The following is a 20,705-nucleotide window of genomic DNA, read 5'->3' on the forward strand; positions in this document are numbered from 1 at the left end:
AGATTAGACAAAGAAGCGGAAAGAATCTCAGAACTTGAAGGTCTTTCAAATTAATTTAGTCAGACAAAAATAAACGAGATTTTAAAAAATGAACAAAGCCTTCAAAAGGTATGGGACTACATACAATGTCTGAACCTATGAATCATAGGTATTCCTGAGGGAGAAGAAAAAGCATAAAGTTTTAAAAAACCTGTTGTGGTAATAATTGAGAAAAACTTCCCTACTCTGGCAAGAGATCTAGGCATCCTAATATAAGAGGCTTAATGAACTCCAAAAAAATGCATTGCAAGTAGGTCCTCACTATGATATTTATTTATCAGACTAAGTTTAATGTGAAGGAAAAAACCTCCTGAAATCAGTAAGAGAAAAGAATCTAGTCACGTATGAAGTAAATCCCATCAGACTAACAGCAGACTTCTCAGCAGAAAACTTACAAGCTAGAAGGAATTGGAATTCTATTTTCAAAGGTCTTTTGTTTAAAGAAATAAAAACTGTTAACCCCAGTTTGTATTGTATCCTTCTACAATAAGCTTTATAAATGAATAAATAAAATCTTTCTCAGACAAGCAAACAGTGAGGGAATTTGTCACCACTAGACTTGTACTACAGGAAATACTGGAAGGAGTTCTAAACATGGAAATAAAAATGGTGATACTTGCCATCATAAAAACACACAAAAGTATAGAATACACCAGTCTTATAAAGCAATTACACAAAGGAGAAAGAAAGAAGTCAAATGATAGCATGACAGAATTCCATCAAATCACAAAGAAAAGGAACAACAACAACAAAATCTGCAAAGCAACTAGAAATCAACGTTGTAACTGGAAAAAAGGTCATATATCAATATTAACCGTCAACATACATGGATTAAATGCTCTTCTTAAAATATATAAATTGGAAGAATAGATTTTAAAACATAAGCCAAATATATGTTGCTTAAAAAAAAACTCATCTTACTTCACTATAGACTGAAGGTAAAAGGTTAGAAAAAGATTCCACTTTTCCCCCTTTGCTGCACAAAAAGCAAACTGGAGTAGCTATACTTATATTAATTGAAAGAGACTTTCAACCAGCAATAGTTTAAGAAAAGGCAAAGAAGTTTATTATATAATGATAAAAGGATCAATTCAAGAAGATATAACAATCCTAAATATATATACATCCATATCAGAGTACCTAGATTCATAAAACAAATACTAGACCTAAAGACAGCAAAACAATAATAATAGTGGGAGACTTCAACACCCCACTAACAGCACTAGACAGATCAAGACAGAAAATCAACAAAGGAAGTCTGAATTTAAATTGGACTTTAGACCAAATGAACCTAACACACATTTACAGAACCTTCTACTCAACAACTGCAGAATATACATTGTTTTCATCAGTGCATGGAACATTCCTTGAAATAGACCATATGTTAGGCTACAAAAGAAGGCTCAATAAATTTTTTAAAAATTGAAATTGTATCAAGTATCTTCTCAGACTACAGTGAAATAAAACTAGAAATCAGTCTCAAGACAAACTCCTGAAGCTATGCAAATGCATAGAAATTAAACAACTGCTCCTAAACAATCTTTAGTTCAATGACAAAATTAAGACAGAAATGAAGTTTTTTGAAACTAAAATGGAGACACATCAAAACCTCTGATACAGCAAAATCAGTTTTAAGAAGTTTATAACATTAAATGCTTACATTAAAAAAAAATACAAATTAACAACCTAACAATGCAACTCAAAGAAAAAGAATAAGAACAAATCAAACCCAAAGCTAGAAGAAAAATAACAAATCAGAGCAGAAATAGAGACCAAAATAACAATACAAAGGATCAATAGAACCAAAGGTTGGTTACTTTAAAAGATAAACAAGATTGATCGATGGCTAGCTACACTAACTAATGAATGAAGAGAAGATTAAACAAACTCAATCAGAAATGAAGAAGGAAACATTACAACTGATACCACAGAAATACAGAAGATCAGAGACTACTATGGACAACTCTATACTCAAACTAAAAAACGAAGAAGGAATAAATTTCTGGGAATATACAACCTACCAAGATTGAATCAAGAATATAAATCCTGAACAGATCAAAAACAAGGAGTGAGTGAATCAGTAATTTAAAAAAAAAATTAACAAAAAAATCCTAGTACCAGATGTATTTCACAACCAAATTGTACAAGACATAAAAAAAGAACCAGTACCAATCCTACTGAAACTGTTGCAGAAAAAAAAGTTGAAGAGGAGGGAGTATCCGCTATCTCCTTTTATGAAGCCAGTATCATCCTGATACCAAAGCTCAACAAGGACACAAAAAGACAACTACAGACCACTATCCCTGATGAACGTAAGTGTAAAAATCTTCAATACCAGAAAACTGAATCCAACAACACATAAAAAAGATAATATACCATGACCAAGTAGGTTTTAATCCAGGAATACAGGGACGATTCAACACTCACAAATCAGTAAATGTGATTCACCATATAAACAGAATTAAAAACAAAACTATATGATCATCTCCACAGATGCATAGAAGCATTTGGTAAGATTCAGCATCCCTTCATTAAAAACCCTCAACAAACTAAGCTTCAAAGGAACATATGTCAAATTAATAAAAGCCATATATGACAAACCCACAACCCACGTTATACTGAATGTGAAAAAGTTGAAAACAGTCTCCCCAAGAACTGGAAAAAGACAAGGATGCCGACTTTCGCCACTCCTATTCAACACAGTACTGACAGTCAGAGCAATCAGGCAAGAGAAAGGAATAAAAGGTATCTAAATTGCAAAGGAAGAAGCCAAATTATCTGTTGATAATATGATCTTATATCTAGAAAATGCTAAAAACTCCTTCAAAAGACTCCTAGATTTGATAAATGAATTTATAAAATTTTAGTATTAAAATAAATCAATGTATAGCCTTTCTATACACCATAATGATCAAGATGAGGACCAAATTAAGAAGGCAATCCATTTACAATAGCGTAAAAAAAAAAAAAAAAAAAAAACACCTAGGAATGTTCAACCAAAGAGGTCAAAGATCTCCACAAGGAAAACTGCAAAAAAACTTAAGAAATTATAGATGACACAAGTAATGCTCATGGATCACAAGACTAAATGTCATTGAGATGACCATACTTTCCAATGTATCAATTCAATGCAATTCCTATCAAACTCCCAGCGACATGTTTCATAGAATTAGAGAAAACAATCCTAAAATTCTTATGGAACCAAGAAAGAGCCCTAATAGCCAAAACAATCAGAAGCAAAAAGGACAAATCTGTATGCATCACATTACCTGACTTCAAATTATACTACCAGGATATAGTAAACAAAACAGCATGGTACTAGTACAAAAATAAACATAGATCAATGTAACAGAGAGACCAGAAATAAAGTTATATATCCACAGCTAGCTGATCTTCCACAAAGTCAATAAAAGCATACACTGGGGAAAGGGCAGTCTATTCAATAAATGGTGCTGGGAAAGCTGGCTAGCCATATGCAGGAGCATAAAACTGGTCCCTGTCTCTCACCATATCCAAAAGGTAACTCAAGATGGAATAAAGATTTAAATGTAAGACCCGAAACTGTAAAAATCCTAGAAGAAAATCTAAGGAAAACTTTTCTGGACATTAGCCTTGGAAAAGAATTCATGACTAAGACCTCAAAAGCAAATGCAAGAAAAACAAAAATGAACCAATGTGACTTAATTAAAAAGTGTCTACACAGCAGAAGTAATCAAGTGAACAGATATCCTGCAGAATAGGAGAAAATATTTGCAAAGTATACATTCAAAGGGCTAATATCCAGAACCCACAAGGAACTCAATTTAAACAAAATAATCCCATTAAAAAATGGAGAAAGGACATGAGCAGACATTTTTAAAGAGAAAACATACATATAGTCGAGAAGCATTAAAAAAATTCTCATTACCACTAGGCAGAGAAATGCAAATTAAAGCCTCTGTCAAAAAACCCAAATGTTCACAAGGATTCAGAGAAAATAGAACACTTGTACACTGTTGGTATGAAAGTAAATTAGTACAAAATCTATGAAAATATTAGGAGATTTCTCAAAGAACTAAAAATAGAACTACCATTTGATCTAGCCATCTCACTACTGGATATCTACTCCAAGAAAAAAAAAAAAATCAAAGATACCTGCACTCCTGTGCTTATTGCAGCAGTATTCACAATAGCAAAGATATGGAATCAGCTTAAGTGTCTATTAATGGATGGTTGGATAAATGTGGTGTGTGTGTATACACATGAAGAGTATTCATAAAAAATAATGTATTTCTCAGTAATATGGATAGAAGCGGAGGCCATTATCTTAAGTGAAATAAGTCCGACACAGGATAACAAATACCACATGTTCTCACTTATAAGTCAGAGCTAAATAATGTGTACACATGTACATGCACAATGGAATAATAGACATTGGAGACCCAGAAGGGTGGGAAGGTAGGAGGGAATTGATGGATGAAAAATTCCTTTAATAGGTACAATGCAGACAATTCAGGTGATGGCTTCACCAAAAGCCCAGACTTTACCACTACACGATATATCTATGTAACAAAATGGAATGCAAAATATGTATTGAGTCAAGATAGTATTTCTATTAATTTGGCAAATATTTGAAAGAATTTTTACTGATAGTTGGAAGGAAAAAGACACCCACAATATCACAGTGGATGACATTTTTTTACAGCCTTTTAGAGGATCAATTTGACTATAAACTTTAGATTATATATATCTTTTTGTCTAGGAGTCCTACCCTAAGACTGTCTTCTACAGAAATATTTATGGATATGCACAGTATGATATGGACATTTATCAAAGTATTGCTTAATGTTTTTTAAAAAGCCTGGAAGCCTAGATTTCTGTCAACAGGAAAAGGTTAAATATAAACCATGACATATCTATATAAAGGTATATGGCAAAAGAATAAATATTACTCGATGTGATCCCAGAAAAATGATTAAGGATCTGGAGAAGAGAAACTTATCCTGAATTATCTTGGTGGAGGTGGGGTGGCTAATACAATTGCACGGTATCCTCCTAATGTAGGAACAGACGGAGATGAGGCACAGACACCCAGAGGAAAAGACATAGCAGTGGCAATGAGGCCACAGAGGTGGAGATGAGTCATGAGGCCACAACCCAAGAAATACTGGCAGCCACCAGAGCTGGAAGAGACCAGAACAGATCTTCCCCCTAGAGCCTTTCTACCAACACCTTGATTTCAGTTATTTGATGTATTAGTCTGTTCTCACACTGCTAATAAAGACGTACCCAAGACTGGGTAATTTATAAAGAAAAACAAGTTTGACGGACTCACAGTTCCACATGGCTGGGGAGGCCTCACAATCATGGCAGAAGTTGAAGCGGGAGCAAAGACATGACTTACATGCTGGGAGGCGAGAGGGCATGTGCAGGGGAACACCCCTTTATAAAACCATCAGATCTCTGGAAACTTATTCACTATCATGACAACAGCGAGGGCAAGACCCACCCCATGAATCAGTTACCTCCCATCAGGTCCCTCCCATGACACATGGGAATTCAAGATGAGATTTGGGTGGGGACACAGCCAAACCATATCATTTGGCCTCTCAAAGAGTTGTTTTGTTGGTTTTTGTTTCTTCTTTTTTTTTTTTTTTTTTTTTTTTTTGAGATGGAGTCTTGTTCTGTCGCCAGGCTGGAGTGCAGTAGCACAATCTCAGCTTGCTGCAAGCTCCGCCTCCCAGGTTGAAGCAATTCTCCTGCCTCAGCCTCCCAAGTAGCTGGGGCTACAGGTACATGCCACCACGCCCAGCTAATTTTTGTATTTTTACTAGAGACGGGGTTTCACCATGTTGGCCAGGATGGTCTTGATCTCTTGAACTCGTGATCTGCCTGCCTCAGCCTCCCAAAGTGCTGGGATTACAGGCGCGAGCCATCATGCCTGGCACATTTGTTTTAAGCTATCCAGTATGTCATACAATTGGATAACAGTGGCCCTAGGAAACTACTGCAGCACACAACCTTCATTGCAAGACTCAGCATCCATTTATAGGCCCAGGATACTGAATGCTGATGCTGTCACACACAGGAGAAATGATGTCATGGGAGGATAGAAGGGAAGAGAGATACCTACCATGACAAGAAGTCAGTAGATAACTGATTGGAAAACTAAGAAATAGCAGGAAATATTAATCACTTACGGCCATAGAAACAAATATCACAAGTAGCCCCCAAGAGTCGTGGGTGGATGTCTCTGTAGAGCAGCCCTCAAGAGCTGGCCTGGAGGATTGATGGTTTGCATTACAAGTTCTGTTTCTGTGACTCTTTGGGGCTTGCATACATGCACAGCTATTTCTTTGATAAAACTAAACAGTACTAGAACGTGTGTTTTACTTTCTCAGTGTGAAAATCTCCATAGGGCCACCGACAGAAAAGCTACAGATGCCTATTAATTCACCTGTTAATAGGTAACCTCAATATCAGTTATTTAACAAAAGTATAAAGTCCAGAGCAGACATCAGTGTGTGAGAACCTACAGGAAAAGCAGATAATCCAGTTTATAGTAACCTATTTTTCTGTAGGCGATTGGTCACGGTGGTGGGAGAAATTGTAGGAAAAATGCAAACCTTAGAAGGCAGTGGGGTGTGGGGGGGGTTACAAAGCTTCAGCTAAGAATGAGTTGAAGGCTGTGGTTCTTACCCCAGGGCAAAGGGTAACAAGTAGGTACAAAAGAATGCAGGGGAGTTTGTCTGAATAGCTTGTTTATCATGTCTCCAGAAACATGGCCTTTCATCACCCACATGCAGGGGCAGAGCATGACCATGTGAATTGCCCACAGGTCTGTTGACTCAAGGCCTTTGTCATTAAATCTGTTCTAAATAAATGCCTGCAATGCCAGCTTGTCAGGGCCACAGCTGCTAACTCTTTACAGCACCCTCCTCAGTGTCTGTGGGCAGCCCGGTCCCCTAGCCTGCTCTTTCACTGGATATCTGTGTCTGAGTGCATTTTTTCATCCATCATTCGGCCAGGGTCTGCGGATTGGACCCGGCCTTTTTCAATAAATTGTACTGGAACAAGTAATTGGGAAGAGCTTTTAATTTCTTGCATACCATAAATTGAGGAAAATGTCAGTAGGAGGCAACTCTACTCTGGATCTAGTAAAACCAGTGCTCATCGAGCAACCTGTCCATTACCAACATAAAGTAGTGTATACACCTGCTTCTTCTAGCATCTCTGGTTCTTCTTGGTTTGGATCTTGGCATCCCTGGACCAGTACATTCCCTGAAATAAACAGTGATGATGAGATATGAAAATACCCCAGACTGAAAATGGGCCACCATGATAAAGGCTCTCAGTAGAACCAAATCTTTCTATGGCAAACTTGAGAGTGAAGAGACTGGAGGAATCAGAATGCAGTTTATATTTATTTAAGAGATGGAGTCTCGCTCTGTCACCCACACTAGAGTGCAGTGGTACCATCTTGGCTCACTGCAACCTTTGCCTCCCAGGTTCAAGAGATTCTCCTGCCTCAGCCTCCTGAGCAGCTGGGATTACAGGCACACACCACCAGGCCCGGCTGATTTTTGTATTTTTAGTAGAGATGGGGTTTCACCATGTTGGCCAGGCTGGTCTCAAACTCTTGACTTGAAGTGATCTGCCTACCTCGGCCTCCCAAAGTGCTGGGATTACACACATGAGCCACTCTGCCCAGCCATAAGTTATTATTTAATAAATACTAGATGGAAAGAGCTTAAAATTTTTTATGTACCATAAATTCAAGAAGTTTCAGCATAGGCAGCAAACGTGGACCAATGAAATGAGTGCTCCATCAAGCAACCTGTCAATTATTGACAAAGTAATGTACACACCTGTTTCTTCTTCCAGCTCCTCTGGTTCTTCTTGGTTTGGATCTTGGCATCCCTGGGTCTGCATGTTCCCTGAAATAAACAGTGACGATGAGATATGAAAGTACCCCAGACTGAAAATGAGCCAGCAGGAACAGAAGTCCCCAGTGGAACCAACTTTTTCTATGGCAAATGGGATTGAACTGACTGGAAGAATCAGAATGCCTACTTTATATTTTTTATTTATTTTTTGAGACAGTCTCACGCTGTCGCCCAGGCTGGAGTGCAGTGGTGCAATCTCGGCTCACTGCAATCTCCACCTTCCGGGTTCAAGTGATTTTCCTGCCTCAGCCTCCTGAGTAGCTGAGATTACAGGCACCCACCACGCCTGGCTAATTTTTGTATTTTTAGTAGAGATGGGGTTTCACCATGTTGGCCAGGCTGGTCTCGAACTCTTCACCTCAAATTGTCCACCCGCCTCAGCCTCCCAAGGTGCTGGGATTACAGGCATGAGCCTTTGTGCCTGACTGTAAGTTTTTATTTAATAAGAAATACTAGAAGAACTAGATGGAAAGAGTTTTTAATTTTTTTATGTACTATAAATTCAAGAAATTTCAGCGTAGGCAGCAAATGTGGACCAATGAAACGAGTAGTCCATCAAGCAACCTGTTGATTACTGAAGTAAAGTAGTATATAACCTCTTTCTTCTTCTAGCTCTTCTGGTTCTTCCTGGTTTGGATATTGGCATCCCTGGGTCTGCACGTTCCCTGAAATCAACAGGGATGATGAGATATGAAAGTACCCCAGACTGAAAATGGGCCAGCAGTAACAGAAGCCCCCAGTAGAACCAACTTTTTCTATGGCAAATGGGATTGAAGAGACTGGAGGAATCAGTACGCCCATTTTACGGTAAGTTATTATTTAATAAGCAATATTGAAAGAGTTGGAAAGTTTTTAATTTTTTATGCACTATAAATTCAAGAAATTTCAGAGTAGGCAGCGGATGTGGACCAGTGAAATAAGTACTCCATCAAGCAACCTGTCCGTTATCAACTTAAAGTAGTGTACACACCTGCTGCTGCTTCGAGCATCTCCACGTCTTCTTGGGTTGGACCTTGGAGCTCCTGGGTCTGCACATTCCCTGAAACAAACAGTGATGATGACATGTGAAAATAACCCAGACTGAAAATGGACCAGCAATAATGGAGGCTCTCAGTAGAACCAACTCCTTCTATGACAAACTGGAGGTTGAAGGTCTGATTCCTCCAGTTTTCTCAAGCTCCATTAGCCCAACTGAAGATACAGTGTGCACTTTGGAAAGTCCACAGCACACGCTAAGCGCATTTCTGCCTCAGGTCCTTGGCTCCAGCGCTCCCCGCTGCCTGGATCCCCAGACATCTGCTTAGTTCACTCTCAAGGCTCTGCTCAAATCTCACTTCCACAATGGTGCCTGATAAGCCTGATTATGACTACCACCTATATCTTTAATCACACACCTTAGTCTCTCCCCATATGCCTTATCCTCCATTTGCACTTGTCATTTTAACACACCATGTGATTTATACATTATGTCTATTGCCTGTCTAGGGAGATGGCTAGTCTGTTCATGGATTCATCCCAAATGTGTAGAACAGTACCCCACACAGAGAAGCCGCTCTAATATCTTTGTAACAAAATACCATAGGAATAAAAGCACCAAGAATTAGGTTCAAACCAAGTCCCTCAATTTGCTGCACCATCACCACTCTGAATGTCCCCTTCCTCGTGAGCTGGAAGACTTCTTCTATGACTCAGTGGCCAAACTCATTTTGCTGTGTAGTACATCGTTGCTATGGGCCAATACTTTATAAGGGATTTGCATCTAAAGAGTCATGGCTCTATTTACAACTCCATTGACTGTCACTGTTTACATGACTTGTTCTGGTTAGCGAGCTGAGTCCTGTACTTCCTCCACATGTTCCATGCTTCTTCAAAGAACAAGAATCCATCATTCTCCAACCATGGTAGCCAAGGCCAAAGAATTTCAGCTCTCTGAAGCTCTACAAACCCTACCTATGGAGTCTGAGTCCTATGTCCACATACTTCAAGCTGAAGTCTGTCCTGAATTCTAACCCTCCTAGAAGCAGGGAACCCAAGTGGGAACCTTTTTCTAGGCATAACCCAAGCAGAAGAAAAGTAGACGATTTTCCCCCATCGCTGGCTCTGGTTTATCCAAAAGCCAACTGTCTGACATGTGGCATTCCTCTCTTGCAAACGAATCCAACGCTGTGAGCCTTCCAGGTGATAGCTTTACGGTCAAGTATCAGGCATCACCATCTGGATCTTAATAGAAGATTCTAGATTTAGCTGGGACCACCTGTCATAAGAGCCACGCTGTTCTAGATGAAGAGCCTAGCAGGACCAGTATATGGCTTCAAAGAGAAAACAAAGGTTAAAAATGAGTAAGTTTTTGCTTATTCTCCCTAAGGCTTACGGAACTTTGCAAGGACATGAAGAAATAGCAAAGAGCAGGTGTATGGAAGTTCCACGGGTCCCTCACCAGGCCTAGGTATTCCTCCATTCTCTGGTGAGGCGCACTTATCTATGTTTTAAATGCCAGAGGAGTATAGTTTTAGGTCACCAGCCTACTCTTCCTACACCCAACATTACTCCCCCAGGCCCCATCGATTTACTTAGTAGGGTCTTTATCCTAATCCTAGCCATCCGTGAATGGAGGGAAGCACGGGTGGTTTACACATACATATGCACTTAAGTCAGTGTGGTCCCTGTTCCCATTGCATGTGTTAAACCTCACTGCCAATGTGGAGGGTGGTGGGGGAAAGTTCGACCCTGTCTTCAAGGTCGTCCCCAAAAAATGCTTTACTGGGAAGTGATTCCTACATAATTAAAAATGCAATGCACGAAGAATATAGAGTACTTCTAAACGTTTAAACTTTTATGTATATAATGAAATAACTTTCAAAAGTATGAATTCTACCCAGGCATGGCCAGATGATTTTTGACAAAGTTGCAGAAGCAATTCAATAGAGAAAGTTCTTTTCAACAAACGGTGCTGGAGCCAATGGATATCTATATGTGGAAAAAATTAAAAGGGATAGCAACCTAAACTTTACACCTTATACAGGGAAAAAAAAAAAAATCAACCCAAAGGAGAGAATAGATTTAAGTATAAAAGGTAAAAACCAGCCCAGCATGTTGGCTCACGCCTGTACTCCCAGCACTTTGAGAGGCTGAGGCAGGCAGATCACGAGGTCAGGAGTTTGGGATCAGCCTGGCCAGCATGGGTAAACCCCATCTCTAATAAAAATACAAAAGATAGCTGGCCATGGTGGCAGCTGCCTGTAATCCCAGCTACTCGGGAGGCTGAGGCAGGAGAATCGCTTGAACCCTGGAGGCAGAAGTTGCAGTTAGCCAAGATCATGCCACTACACTCCAGCCTGGGCTACAGAGCAAGACTCCATCTAGGAAAAAAAAAAAAAAAGTAAAAACTATGACACATTTGCCTTTGATTATTCTCTTTTGGCTATGAAATAAAGTCTAATTCCTTTTTTAAAAAATCCCAATTCTGACTTCCATTTGTACATCTATGGAAGCCAGTGTACAGGGCGCTATGAACCATCTGATCCACCAGTGGGAGAAATAGATTCTTCCACTGGAAATTTGCAGACATATCCTTGGGTGGGGTGGAGGGTGTGTGTGTAGTGAGGTGACACTCTCCCAGCTCCGATACTGCTGGCGAGGCACCATGCTTCAATAATCACCCATACACCACCAGGGCAAGTGACGCTATCAGATAAAAAACCAACCCAAAGATCAACTAACATGGGAGTTCCTTCTCTGTGCCCAATGCCTTCTAAGCATTTCACCCTAGAAATGTAGAGGTTGGAACAGTGAACCCAGTTTAAGAAAGAATCGCGGCCCTGTGGTAAGATCATTTGTCCAAGGTTACCGTTCGTCAGCTGGAACCAGCCTTTGAATCCAGGCATCCTGACTCTAGAACCTGAGCCCTTAAGCCAATAATCCCCAAAAGACAGTACATGGGTCCCTGTATATACATGTGTGTCTGCAAACAAATGCATATCCCACAGCACTGGTCAAGTACAGAGATACTCATGGTACAGTTTCTTAGATGATGGGGCTAACGGGGCATTAAGAACCACCCGATCCACCTGCCAAGTTTTGATCATCCCCTGCGTGACTGGTGAGGTGGATGTGGCCCAGGGCTTTCTCCTGCTTGAGCAGTATCTTCCACATGACCCACACCTTTAGAAGGCCAAGTAGGAACCAGACAAGGACCAGGGAAATGGGGCTCCTCTGATGTGCCCCACCCGGCCCTGCAGGCTTCAGGCAGAAAGTTGATGCTGCCATTCAGAATCAGCAACAAGAAACAAAGGAGAAACGCTTGAGGGGAGGGACACCCCGTCTACCCTGATGTGGTTATGAGGTATCGCTGGCCTCTATCCCAATATCTCATGTACCCCGTAAATAGATATATTTTAAAAATTCTGGATACGTAGTAGGTGTAAGTTTAAATTTTAAAAAAACCAGTGACAAGAAACAGGATAAATGCTTGAGGTGATGGACACTCCATTTACCCCTGTGACTATTACCCATTGCATGCCAGTTTCAAAGTATCTCATATACCCCATAAATATATACACCTACTATGTTTATATTTTTCCAGAAACTAAGTTTATATTTTGAAAACTCAACAACAAGAAAGAAAGTTCTTCCTTTGAGAGCATTCTCCTCTGTGCAAATTCCTCTCTCCAGGTCTCTATAAAGAGAGCTACTTGGTTGGAAACAGAATTTAAGAGTTCTAAACCTCTATTTCCAATCGCTGATATCCTTTCTTTAGGACTGAAACACCAAAAGCAATGGAACAAAAGCTAAAATTGACAAATGGGATCTAATTGAACTAAAGAGCTTCTGCACAGCAAAAGAAACTGTCATCAGAGTGTACAGGCAATCTGCAGAATGGGAGAAAATTTTTGCAATCTATCCATGTGACAAAGGGCTAATATCCAGAATCTACAAAGAACTTAAATTTACAAGAAAAACACAACCAACCCCATCGTAAAGTGGGTGAAATATATGAACAGATACTTCTCAAAAGATGACATTTATGCAGCCAACAGACATAAGAAAAAAAGTTCATCATCACTGGTCATTAGAGAAATGCAAATCAAAACCACATTGAGATACCATCTCATGCCAGTTAGAATGGCAACCATTAAGTCAGGAAACAACAGATGCTGGAGAGGATGTGGAGAAATAGGAACGCTTTTACACTGGTGGTGGGAGTGTAAATTAGTTGAACCATTGTGGAAGACAGCGTGGTGATTCCTCAAGGATCTACAACTAGAAATACCATTTGACCCAGCAATCCCATTACTGGGTATATACCCAAAGGATTATAAATCATTCTACTATAAAGACACACGCACACATATGTTTATTGTGGCACTGTTCACAATAGCAAAGACTTGGAACCAACCCAAATACCCATCAACAATAGACTGGATTAAGAAAATGTGGCACATATACACCATGGAATACTATGCAGCCATAAAAAAGGATGAGTTCATGTCCTTTGCAGGGACATAGATGAAGCTGGAAATCATTCTCGGCAAACTAACACAAGAACAGAAAACCAAACACCGTATGTTCTCACTCATAAGTGGGAGCTAGACAGTGAGAACATACTGACACAGGGAGGGGAACATCACACACTGGGCCTGTCAGTGGGTCGGGGGCTAGGGGAGGGATAGTATTAGGAGAAATACCTCATGTACATGATGGGTTGATGGGTGCAGCAAACCACAATGGCATGTGTATACCTATATAACAAAACTGCACATTCTGCACATGTACCCTGGAATTTAAAGTATAATTTAAAAAAGAGAAATTAAGACAGTGAAAAAAAAAAATCTAAATCGTATTCCCTAGTTTTCTGCTTTATATCTGCCTATTACAAACAAGAATATCTGAAGGCTTTAAAAATGCGAGAGGGACAGGGAAAAAGAGGGTGGAGTGGTGTTCTGGTCTCCATCCCATCCTCCTGCCCACCAGAAGATACACAAAGCCCGAACTTGTATGACTCAGAATACCCAGTGTCCGGGGTTCTGATACCGAAGACTCAGTATCGCCCACTCTCCTTCCTTAGAACTCACTCATTTGGGGGTAGGAGAAGCTGTACATGGCCAAGCCCAGAGCCTTTGGAGGCACACTGCCTGGGCTCACGTCCCAGCTCTCCTGCTCCACCAGCTCTGTGACCTTGGAAAATTTACTTAAGCTCTCTGTGTCTCAGTTTCCTTCTCTGTAAGATACAAATAGGACTTCCTTCTTAAATATTAGTGAAGAGTCAGTACAAATGCAGAGAGAGCATTAAGCTAAATGCCTGGTTTATGGCCAGGCACGGTGGCTCAAGCCTGTAATCCCAGAATTTTGGGAGGCTGAGGCGGGCAGATCACCTGAGGTCAGGAGTTCGAGATCAGCCTGGCCAACATGACAAAACCCCATCTCTACTAAAAATACAAAAATAAGCCAGGCGTGGTGGTGAGTGCCTGTAATCCCAGCTACTTGGGAGGCTGAGGCAGGGAGAATCGCTAGAACCCGGGAGGCAGAGGTTGCAGTGAGCCAAGATCGCACCATTGCACTCCAGCTTGGGTGACGAGCGAAACTCCATCTCAAAATCAATCAATCAATCAATCAATCAATCAATCAATGTCTGGTTTATAGCAGGCACCAGGAAACATTATGAGTATTTTCAACAGATCTCATAGGCGGTCAGTTCTGCTATAAAGTGACATATGCATTCTGAAAACTCACCACAGCAGATTCAGCTGTGCACTAAAACCACATGGCTTATGGGAAATAGAATCAGTGATTTTATATATTATATACATTATTTTATATATATATAATTTTAAGCAGAAGCTGAAACAGCACAGTTTTGCACTTGCTAATTACAAAACACTTTATAACACGATAAACTCGGCCGGGCGCAGTGGCTCACGCCTGTAATCCCAGCAGGATTTGGGAGGCTGAGGCGGGCGGATCACAAGGTCAGGAGATCGAGACCATCCTGGCTAACACGGTGAAACCCCGTCTCTATTACAAATACAAAAAATTAGCCGGGCACGGTGGTGGGCGCCTGTGGTCCCAGCTACTTGGGAGGCTGAGGTAGGAGAATGGCGTGGGCCCAGGAGGCGGAGCTTGCAGTGAGCCGAGACCACACCACTGCTCTCCAGCCTGGGCAACAGAGCGAGACTCCGTCTCAAAAAAAAAACACAATAAACTCTGCAGAATCCTACAATATCACAGTCAGCCCTGCAATACCACAGATGTGGCATGAAACTTTACCTTGAGTAAAACATGAACTTTGTGAACATGGGAAGTGTTGCAGCTTGTGAGTTTTTGTGAAGTGGTGGAAGAACAATAATCTGTAATCAGAAAGTGTAGAATGGTCAAGGCTTGTACTGAGGAAGCGAGTAGGTGTTTTAGGTATATGCCTGTGTGCATTTGGTACAATCCTACGTGGCTCTGCTCAGCTGAGTGCAGGGTCAACAGGTTGGGGGGTGGGGGGGTGTTTGTTGTGCTTTCTTAGTGTTTCTCTTAGGCAAAACCATGCGTAAGCTAACATGAAATTTGTGCTGTGCTCAAGTTTTTCCCTAATACAACGATCACATTGGGACAAATTTGCATTTTTAAAAGAAGGCTGGGCCGGGCGCAGTGGCTCACACCTGTAATCCCAGCGCTTTGGGAGGCCGAGGCGAGCAGATCATGAGGTCAGGAGATTGAGACCATCCTGGCTAACACGGTGAAACCCCGTCTCTACTAAAAATAGAAAAAATTAGCCGGGCATGGTGGCTCATGCTTGTAGTCCCAGCTATTCGGGAGACTGAGGCAGGAGAATCACTTCAATCCCGGAGGCGGAGGTTACAGTGAGCTGAGATCACACCACTGCACTCCAGCCTGGGCAACAGAGCAAGACTCAGTCTCCAAAAAAAAAAAAAAAGGAAGGCTTATAACAGAACTGAATGTACCTCTTCCAATTCCCTTTCTTGTCTTTGCTACTCCTTCCCAGGCTAGAGCACTAAATCTTTAAGCTTTCAGGCCTTTAAAGGTTACACTGTTGTAGATTATCAAGGAGGATTTGTAGGGGGAGATCAGCCACGTGGAATGACCCCATGGAAACCCAGCGGCCACCTCCTTGCTCTCAGCAGTGCCAAGCAGTTCCCCACCTTCCTCCTCGAGGACTCTTACCTTTCATCTTGGCTCTAACTTCCTCACACAGCGAGGTCAGATTCATTGTCTGGAAGATGCCGAGGACCACTTTCCATGCCTGACCTTTCGGGAAGTGTTCGTCCAAAAGCAAGGACAGATTCAAGGGGTCGGCAGCTCTCAAATTGGCCCAGGGGATATGCGGGAAGTGCCCCTGGGGGGCCGACCAGAAGTCCATCAGCTGCCGGGGTTCCAGGCAAAGCTTGAATTCCTCTAGCTGATACTGATCCAGAGCCACCAGGTAAGGCAGAAGCCCTTGGTTGGTACCACCGTCGGCCCAGGTGGTTACAGAAAAGTTCATCTTGCCCGACACGCGCAATTTCTCACTTCAACAATGTTCTCCTACATCCACAGGACACTTGGGGCCTACAGAAAAGAAGGAGAGTTGAAATCATAAGCCATAAGTATCACCTCTTCACACTGTCTTGCCTACACATTTGAGTATTTTTGCTTCACAGTACTTCCTGTTACTTGTGTTAGTACACTTTTTTGTTTTTTGAGATGGAGTCTCGCTCTGTCCCCCAGGCTGGAGTGCAGTGGCGCAATCTCAGCTCACTGCAACCTCTGCCTCCCAGGTTCAAGCGATTCTCCTTCCTCAGCCTCCTGAGTAGCTGCACTACAGGTGCCCGCCGCCACACCCAGCTAATTTTTGTATTTTCAGTAGAGATGGGGTTTCACCACGTTGGCCAGGGGTGGTCTCCTGACATCACGTGATTCATGGACCCTGGCCTCCCAAAGTGTTGGGATTACAGGCGTGAGCCACTGCGCTCAGCCTTGTACACTTATTTATGTCTCTCTTCTGCAAGAACGTAGACTCCATTTACACAGAGACTTTGCCTGTCTTACTCTTGGGTGTAACACCAGAGTGTTCTATGCTCTGCCTACAACAGGGCCTGGCATCTAGGAGGAACTCGGCCATAAAGGATATGAAGCATTGACTCTACACCATGCATTATGACCTTTGTTTTATTCTGTCAACAACCAGAGGAATAGGATGGTTATTATCTCTATTTATAGAAGTGACAATGGGGTTGGGGGGCTAGGGGAGGGATAGCATTAGGAGAAATACCTAATATAGATGATGGGTTGATGGGTGCAGCAAACCACCATGGCACGTGTATACCTATGTAACAAACCTGTACGTTCTGCATATGTATCCCAAAACTTAAAGTATAATAAAAATAAATTTAAAAAGCGACAATAACATGACATCTTTAATTGCTATTTTTAAAAACCTGCCAGCCTAGACTGTATGGCTGTGAAAATGTCCTTCACATAGGGAGACTAAATAAAGATGTTTCCAGTCAACAGGTGAGAGGATTTGCTGCCAACAGATATGCATATCACACAAAAATACCTTAGAAGTAGTTTATCAGAGGAAAGGATGGAAGTGTGTCAAGAAATAAAGAGCCACAGAAATGGTCAGTATGTGGATAAATGTAAAGGAAAAATGACTCTTCACGTCATCTTGTGGAATTTATAACACACAGAGTAAAATATGAAGACGGTAACAAAGGAGGAGAGGGAAATACATAAAGCTGAAGTCAAAGATGAGTACTGAAGCCGGGTGCGGCGGCTCAAGCCTGTAATCCCAGCACTTTGGGAGGCCGAGGGGGACGGATCACCTGAGGTCAGGAGTTTGAGACCAGCCTGGCCAACACAACAAACGCGTCTCTACTAAAAAGACAAAAATTAGCCAGGTGTGGTGGCAGGTGTCTGTAATCCCAGCTACTCCGGAGGCTAACACAGGAGAATCGCTTGAATTCCAGGAGGCGGAGGTTGCAGTGAGCTGAGATCGTGCCACTGCACTCCATCCTGGGCTACAGAGCAACTCCGTCTCTAAATAAATAAATAAATAAATTTTAAAAATCAATATTCAAATTTCTAGGATAACCATCATAAGACTGAGGGATGTATAACCAAAAAGTTAACAGAAATTAAATATTTATTCAAAAGATGAGAACACATGGACACACAGAGGAGAACCAGAGACACTGGGGCCTATCGGAGCGGGGAGGGATGGAGGAGGGAGAAGAGCAGGAAAAATCACCAACGGGGACTGGGCTTAACCCCTGGGTAATGAAATAACCTGAACAAACCCCCTTGACAAAAGTTTTCCTATGTAACAAACCTGCACATCTACCTCTGAACTTAAATTTAAACCAAGATAACAAGAGAAATAAGAGAATGGGAGACAAATGGAACAAACAGAAAACAAATAAGATGGTGTGCTGAAACTAAAATGAGTCAATTACTAAGTGTGAATGGACTAAATATTTTAATTGAAGAATATCTGTTAAACTAGATTAGATACAAAAAGGCATACTTTAAATATAAGAGCATAAAACATTTAAAATAACGAAAAAAGATACTGTATAAAAACCCTAACCTGAAGAAAAGTAGGTACAGTTGTATCACATTCAAAGTAGATTTTAAGGCAAAATTAATCATTAAATATAGAGGACATTTTATAAGAAGATCATTCCCATATGAAGATATAGTAAGGCTAACCTGTATGTACCCAACAATATAGCTTCAAAATATGTGACACAAAAATACAGTTAAAAGATTGATTCGTTGAAGATTTAAACACTTATCTCAATAACTGGGGGAATACACAGAAATAAAATGATCAAGATACAGAATATCTGAACCACATAATTAACCAACCTAACCTAATTGGTTGAACAATTAGAAAAATATACCCAATAAATGCAGTAAAAACACTTCCGTTTTTGTAAATGGGAAGAATGCTGCGTCAGGCACCTCAGAAATGAGGTTATCCAAATGGCCAAAACGCATGACTCATTGGAAAATTTAAATTAAAACCACAATAAGATACTACTACACCCAGGCCAGGCATGGTGGCTTATACCTGTAATCTCAGCACTTTGGGAATCCGAGGTGGGCAGATCACCTGAGATCAGGAGTTTGAGACCGCCCTGGCCAACATGGTGAAACCTTGTGTCTACTAGAAGCGCAAAAAATTAGCCAAGCCTGGTGGTTCACAGCTATAATCCCAGCTACTCGGGAGGCTGAGGCAGGAGAATTGCTTGAGCCCAGGAGGCAGAGGTTGCAGCGAGCTGAGATTACACCATTGTACTCCAGCCTAGGTAACAGAGCAAGACTCCATCTCCAAAAAAAAAAAAAAAAAAAGAAGAAGATAATACTACACCTACGTGAAGTGACTGAAATGATTAGGGCTGGTATTATCAAATGTTGTCGAAGATGGGGAGCAACTGGAACTCCCACATGTTACTTGTGAGAGTGTGAAAGCCACTTTGTAACTGGCCTAAGCAAAACATTCATTGTAGTTCAAATGCCTGCCTCTGGACAGGAAGGAGGTGAGCAAATAAGCCAGAACTGAGAAGCCACCTGATCTAACCAAAACCTTAATCCTCAGTGTGTCACTCCTGCTACAGTCTACATGTTTGTGTCCCTCAAATTTTATAGTTGAAACCTAACCATGAATGCGATTATTATTCATGGTAGAGTCTTATTATTATTAAGAGGTAAAGTCTTTAAGAGGTAGTCATGATGGAGGAAGCTACATGAATTGGAGTTGGGACCTTACTCAAGAGGTTGAATGGAGCAACCGCATCTCGTTTTGCCCTTCCTTTCCTTCACCATGTGGGGATACAGCAAGAGGTGCCATTTATGAAGCAGACAAGCGGGCATTCAGACACTGAATCCGCTGGCACTTCAACCCTGGACCTCCCAGCCTCTAGAACTGCAAGAAATCAATTTCTGTTCTTTATAAATTACCCAGTCTAAGATATTTTGTTATAGCAGCAGGAACAGACTAAGACAACTCCCTAAATGCAAAAAAAGAACTGTCCAGGAAAGTTTCTGAGCCCTTCTCTATCCTGTGATAGGCCTTCAAAACATCCCAGTCAAAAAGACTCAAACTCTGCCCAGAGTTTGCTTTCTCTCCTACACCAACCAGATAGCAACACCGAAGACACACACTGTCCCTAAGACCAAGGTAGTTTGTTTTTTTGGTTTGTTTTTTCAGAGGGAGTCTCACTCTGTCACCCAGTGGCATGATCTCAGCTCACTGCAACCTCTGCCTCCCAGGTTCAAGCAATTCTTCTGCCTCAGCCTCTCAAGTAGCTGGGATTATAGGCATGTGCCACCACACCTGGCTAATTTTTGTCTTTTTTAGCAAAGATGGGGTTTTGCCATGTTGGCCAGGCTGGTCTCAAACTCCTGACCTCAGGTGATCCACCGGTCTCCGCCTCCCAAAGTGTTGAGATTACAGGTGTGAGCCACCGCACCCGGCCACTGATTGTTTCTTTCAGTGATTAGGGGAAGGGGGAGAAGGGAAAAGATTTATAAATACAAACATCTTTTCACTTAAAACGCAAGCACTTATTTCTGTAAGAAAACCAGTAATATTCTGAAAATACGAACTCCTCCTTCTGGTAAACTAAGGATCAATTAATTGTGCTGAACCTAGCTCTTAACGTCTTGTTTCCCACCCCTGAGAAAACTCAAGGCAAGAATAAAGGAAGGGAGGAAATGGTGGTGGTAAACATTGACTAGGGTTTCCGGATT

The 20,705-nt window shown here is 41.3% G+C and overlaps 1 protein-coding gene across 1 annotated transcript in view; it reads right to left on the minus strand.

The window, feature by feature from the left end:
* Positions 1 to 16,468, minus strand: part of NLRP13 (NLR family pyrin domain containing 13) — a 38,856-nt gene extending 22,388 nt beyond the window's left edge. Inside the window, exons 1-4 of the mRNA XM_023184320.2 lie at positions 16,131 to 16,468; positions 8,935 to 9,003; positions 7,887 to 7,955; positions 7,234 to 7,299 (exon numbers count right to left, since the gene is read on the minus strand). Coding sequence (XP_023040088.2) covers positions 7,234 to 7,299; positions 7,887 to 7,955; positions 8,935 to 9,003; positions 16,131 to 16,449 — 523 coding nt within the window. The 5' untranslated portion in view covers positions 16,450 to 16,468. The remainder of the gene's footprint in view (positions 1 to 7,233; positions 7,300 to 7,886; positions 7,956 to 8,934; positions 9,004 to 16,130) is intronic.
* Between the last annotated feature and the right edge of the window lie 4,237 nt (positions 16,469 to 20,705).

This window comes from Piliocolobus tephrosceles, chromosome 21 (assembly GCF_002776525.5).
Source record: "Piliocolobus tephrosceles isolate RC106 chromosome 21, ASM277652v3, whole genome shotgun sequence".
Lineage (NCBI taxonomy): Eukaryota > Metazoa > Chordata > Mammalia > Primates > Cercopithecidae > Piliocolobus > Piliocolobus tephrosceles.